Here is a 6,000-nt window from a genome sequence, read left to right on the forward strand (position 1 = left end):
AAATGACCGTTACTAGTAATATATGTTTCCTGTAGGTGAAGAGTATGGTGCATCATTTGTATTTTGCTGACAAACTGGATGCTCCGAGGAAGAATCGTTTTCCGGAACGTTTTATGGATGACATATGTGCTCTGGTCAGCACAATTGCCAATGATATAGTCTCTCGGTTTCAGAAGGTAATGGCAAGCACTTAGCTGCACCCTGGCCAATTCTGCAGCTTGTTCCATCCAGGTGCATAGATCAGGGCCTTAATTTGAAACTGTTGTGTTACCATATATAACAGCGCTCTTTTCCTTGCATTTTCTCTTTTTGTTCTCCCGTTCAGGATACAGAAATGATTGAAAGGCTCAACACCAGTCTTGCATTTTTCCTCAATGATCTGCTGTCTATCATGGATAGAGGGTTTGTCTTTAGCCTTATTAAGGCCTGCTACAAACAGGTAAATGCAGAGAAATGTTATGTATTAGCTGGATACGGTGTCACACCACACTAGTGTAACTTCCTTAGGACCAGCTGCAAAGCAGGAGCACAACATTCCATTATCAGCGTGACTTTAAAAAAAATTAGCTTGATGTGTCATTCATCTTGTGTTTTAATGCTTCTACAGCTCTGTGCCTGATTCCCTTCTCAGGTATACTGTCTAAATCAGGAGTTAGTCCACTAAGTCGATGGAGTTACACTGGGAGGGAGGAGTCTCTCTCCATGCTTGTTGCCACCAGAGTAATGGAGGAAGAGATTAGAAAGGGGCTTGACTGCAAAAGTTGGATCTGAGCATCCATGATGTTTGGGGATATTTGGATCTGGGCTTCAGGTTCATCTTTACTACAGATTGAAACATTCCATAGTAGATGGCCTGAACGATAATATTATTTGAACTATGTTGCCTACTGTGTGACCGGGGGGGCTGGAACCATTTTTATAGTGGGGGTGCTGAGAGCCATTGAACTAAACTGTAAACCCTGTATATAATGGAAACCACCTCAAGCCAGGGGGAGTGGCAGCACCCCTAGTTCCAGCACCTGTGTGTGTGACTAGCCAGCCTGCTGATGTGTTTTCCTTGATCTTATTTGTGCAACTCCCTACTGAAATCAATAGGAGTTCAATATCACATGTGAAGTAGATGGGACTTAATTTGTAATTGTAATTAGTATGCCTGTTATGCAAATATTATATTGTTATAAGCATTGTCGGCTGTGGTAAATGTTAAATGTACAGTTCCCCATGTGACTCTTGTAATTGAAACTACAGAGAAGTGTTGTGTGTCTTACTGCTGTTTAATGACAGCTAAAGCATTATAAAACCCTTTAATCTAGTCTTTCCTGCTGTATAACATGGTGATGGAGGATATGTCAGAAGTCACATGCTGCATTTGTGTGCTGCATTACTATTAACTGTATAATTTGTGTTGTTCTTGCCAGGTGTCTTCAAAGCTTTATTCCTTACCAAATCCAAGTATCCTTGTATCCTTGAGGCTGGACTTCCTCCGCATTATCTGCAGCCATGAGCACTACGTCACCCTGAATTTACCCTGTAGCCTACTCACGCCACCTGCATCTCCCTCACCGTCTGTGTCTTCGGCAACTTCTCAGGTAGGCAAAGCAGCAAAGGCCACATGTGGAAATTCAAGCTGAGCTTTGTTCTTAGGAGTAAATCTCAGAGACAGGTGTGTCACACACATGTTCTGGTTCCTTTCCTGCTAATGCCTCTTTGATCACTTATTTAAAAAATACGGGCAATGCAGGTAGAGGGGCCTATGGGCAGCACACTTGGCGTTACTCCTTGTAGCTAAATTACCCATATTAGGATTGCCATAATGAAAGCTTAAAGTGCGTCTCTGAAACCCTAAACTTTTAGCCATAATGTGTAAGCAGAAAGTTTTCCTTTGAAGCGAAGAACAGTAGGCTTTTATTCAGACTTTGCTGATCTTCTGTGATGATTAAAATAACCAAGGTCCATTTATTATCACTTTGGCCTGGTCCACACTAACCCCCCACTTCGAACTAAGGTACGCAACTTAACGTAGCTGAAATCGAAGTACCTTAGTTCGAACTTACCGCGGGTCCAGACGCGGCAGGCAGGCTCCCCCGTCGACTGCGCGTACTCCTCTCGCTGAGCTGGAGTACCGGCATCGACGGCGAGCACATCCGGGATCGATTTATCACGTCTAGACAAGACACGATAAATCGATCTCAGAAGATCGATTGCTTACCGCCGGACCAGGAAGTAAGTGTAGACCTACCCTTTGTAACGCATCATTCTACTACCTTTTCCCATCCTGTGCAAAAGAGTGAATGTGCAAAAAATAGTCATTACTCAGCAAACACGTTGCCTTGCTCAGTAACCCTGCTCTTGCTCATCAGATTAACTGTTTTCTCATCCTCTGGTTTGTAATGCATATACTTAACTAAGAAGGGAACAAAAGTAAAATGCATCTACTCTGAATTATTGAAGGGTTAATGAAGTTACATGTAACATAAGTAGATATGTAGCCAAAAAATGAGTGAAATAGTGGCTGACATGAGATTTTATTGAATCTGGACAGGGCTTGTCCTGTATTTCATAAGCTGTATCTTTCTGTGTCTCAGTGGCTCATTACACAACTTTTAACGCTTGGGTTTTTCAACAGAGTTCTGGATTCTCTACAAATGTCCAAGACCAGAAGATTGCAAATATGTTTGAATTGTCTGTGCCTTTCCGCCAGCAGCATTACTTGGCAGGGCTTGTGTTAACAGAGCTGGCTGTCATTTTAGATCCTGATGCTGAAGGGTGAGTTTTTAACTTTTTCCCAAGAGGTTACTGTAATCTAAGTAGATGGTGGATCACAAGCAAACTACCACCATGAACAGAGTTAATTTACATGTATAATCTGAGAGGAGAGTGGGAGTAGGAAACAAGTCCTCCAGCCCGAGAATCCTCCCCGCCTACTTGTTCTGCCGCCTTTCCTATCTCTTTTAACCCCGACTCTCCAATCCTGTTTACAGGCACATTCTCCTAGCTGAGAATGAGGGGATGAGAGTCTCCCATTGGAGCCTTTCAATGGTACTCTTCAATTGGCTGTGGAGGCTGCAGAAAGTAGCTTTTTTGCAGCAGTAGCAAGAACATAATTTTCAAGAGTAAGAAAATGTCTGCTGATGTTGGGTTTAGGTATAGTAGCACCTTTCATCTTAGGATCTCAAAGCACTTTATACATATAAATTAAGCCTCACAACTCCCCTGTAAGACCAGTAAATATAGCTGTACTACAGATGGATAAAGTGAAACATAGAATATTTTAAAGTTGTTTGCCAAGGTTATGCAGCAAGAAATTTTCAGAGTTTGGAATACTGCCCAGTAATCATAGAATCATAGGACTGGAAGAGACCTCTAGAGGTCATCTAGTCCAATCCGCTACACTCAGTACAGGACTAAGTATTATCTAGACCATTCCTAAAAGAATCATAGAATATCAGGGTTGAAAGGGACCTCAGGAGGTCATCTAGTCCAAGCCCCTGCTCAAAGCAGGACCTAATCCCCAACTAAATCATACCAGCCAGGGCTTTGTCAAGCCTGACCTTAAAAACCTCTAAGGAAGGAGATTCCACCACCTCCCTAGGTGCTTCACCACCCTCCTAGTGAAAAAGTTTTTCCTAATATCCAACCTAAACCTCCCTCAGTGCAACTTGAGACCATTACTCCTTGTTCTATCATCTGGTACCACTGAGAACAGTCTAGATCCATCCTCTTTGGAACTCCCTTTCAGGTAGTTGAAAGCAGCTATCAAATCTCCCCTCATTCTTCTCTTCTGCAGTCTAAATAATCCCAGTTCCCTCAGTCTCTCCTCATAAGTCATGTGCTCCAGGCCCCTAATCATTTTTGTTGCCCTTCGCTGGACTCTTTCCAATTTTTCTACATCCTTCTTATAGTGTGGGGCCCAAAACTGGACACAGTACTTCAGATGAGGCCTCACCAATGCCGAATAGAGGGGAATGATCACGTCCCTCGATCTGCTGGCAATGCCCCCACTTATACAGCCCAAAATGCCGCTAGCCTTCTTGGCAACAAGGGCACACTGTTGACTCATATCCAGCTTCTGGTTCACTGTTGACTCATATCCAGCTTCTTGTAACACCTAGGTCCTTTTTTGCAGAACTGCTGCCTAGCCAGTCGGTCCCTAGTCTGTAGCAGTGCATGGGATTCTTCCTTCCTAAGTGCAGGACTCTGCATTTGTTGATCCTCATCAGATTTCTTTTGGCCCAATCCTCTAATTTGTCTGGGTCCCTCTGTATCCAAGGAGGAGGGAGAAGAATTGTTCCCCTTAACCTCTGAGGATAGGACAAGAAGCAATGGGATTAAATTGCAGCAAGGGAGGTTTAGGTTGGACATTAGGAAAAACTTCCTAATTGTCAGGTGTTTGTCTAACCTGCTTTTAAAAATCTCCAATGATGGAGATTCCACAACTTCCCTAGACAACTTATTCCAGTGCTTAACCACCCTGACATTTAGGAAGTTTTTCCTAATGTTCAACCTAAGCCTCCCTTGCTGCAATTTAATCCCATTGCTTCTTGTCCTATACTCAGAGGTTAAGGGGAACAATTCTTCTCCCTCCTCCTTGTAACAACCTTTTATGTACTTGAAAACTGTTATCATGTCCCCTCTCAGTCTTCTCTTTTCCAGACTAAACAAATCCAATACTTTCAATCTTCCCTCATAAGTAAGGCTGTGGGTTTGTCACGGAGGTCACGGATTCTGTGACTTTCTGTGACCTCCGAGACTTCTGCAGCGGCCAGTGCGCCTGGCTCAGGGGCAGCTCAGACAGCCCCTGCGCTAGGCACACCGGCCGCTACTGGGGCAGTCTCAGGCCACCATAGCAGCAGCAGAGTTTGGGTATGGAAGGGGGCAGAGGGTTGGGACACTGGATGGAGTGAGGCGGGCTCTGGGCGGCGCTTACCTTGGGGCTCCCTGGAAGCGGCGACATCCCCCTTTCTCAGTTGCTATGTGGAGGCATGGCCAGGCATCTCTGCACGCTGCCTCTGCCCACGGCGCTGGCTTTGCAGCTCCCATTGGCCCAGGTACAAAGGGTACTTTTACATAGGTGGTACGTGTGGAATGTGTTCTGCTATCTTCATAAGTGGACGAGATTCACGCACTGGTGCTTTGACAAACAAACCTCTCCTACTCCCGCGCCTCTTCCATTAATACTCGACTACCTTTTAGGGCTTAAACTATCTTGACTCTCCCCCAGTTCCATCAAAGTTGCAATTACGGCATTCCACCACTCTCCTATGGAGAGTGTTAAGGGCCATATCCTCAGATGATGTAAATTGGCGTAGCTCTGTTGACATCAGTGGAGTACACTAATTTACACCAGTTGTGGATTTGACCTGTAAGACATTTCCTGATTTGAACAGTTTATCAGTGCAGGACTTAAGACTACACTAATCATTAAAAAGTTATCTATTTCAGCCACAGTACTCTGGAATAATTTAGAATTATTCCCAGATGCGTTGCCCTGCAGTGGGAAAGGATTAAAGGATGCATAGCTAACTGCTTTTATATAGGAAATTCATGGGTTCTCCTCTGAGCTCTGTATATGACATAAAGTTATTGAAACTTAGACTTGTTTAACCTGTTTGTTCCATTATCCTGTCTGTTGTATGCAAGCTGTTGGCATTCAATTGTACTATACGTGTTTTCCATGGAATAACTTCATAATTCATGTACAGAAAAGACTTAGTAATACCTTTTAAATGTATTATTACTATTATTGTTTGCCATATATTGTGTTAGTGTTCAAAGGTTGGGGTCTCATTGTGCTAGGAGCTATACAAACATACAATCAATGCCCTGTTCCAAGGAGATTACAATCTAAAAGACAAGGCGTAACAGGTGGATGAGATAACTAGTGTGCTGCAGTGACAGAAGAGGAAAGTCCAAACAAATCAAGTCCTGGGTGGATTGTCTTAGCACATAATGTCTTCTTTGTTGGTGATGTTGCTCATTGCCTAAGGGCCAGATTCTGAT

General features: G+C 43.6%; 1 protein-coding gene across 4 annotated transcripts in view; it reads left to right on the forward strand.

Annotated features, from left to right (window-relative positions):
• Nucleotides 1–6,000, forward strand: part of LOC113407184 (dedicator of cytokinesis protein 7) — a 108,508-nt gene that overhangs the window by 59,856 nt on the left and 42,652 nt on the right. For all 4 annotated transcript variants that reach the window (XM_026655310.1, XM_026655311.1, XM_026655312.1 and 1 more), the window contains 4 exons: nt 36–176; nt 326–439; nt 1,419–1,589; nt 2,627–2,766. In XM_026655310.1, coding sequence (XP_026511095.1) covers nt 36–176; nt 326–439; nt 1,419–1,589; nt 2,627–2,766 — 566 coding nt within the window. The remainder of the gene's footprint in view (nt 1–35; nt 177–325; nt 440–1,418; nt 1,590–2,626; nt 2,767–6,000) is intronic.

The sequence above is a fragment of the Terrapene carolina genome, unplaced genomic scaffold (genome assembly GCF_002925995.2).
Source record: "Terrapene carolina triunguis isolate 2854851 unplaced genomic scaffold, T_m_triunguis-2.0 Scaffold210, whole genome shotgun sequence".
In the NCBI taxonomy this organism is placed as follows: Eukaryota; Metazoa; Chordata; order Testudines; family Emydidae; genus Terrapene; species Terrapene triunguis.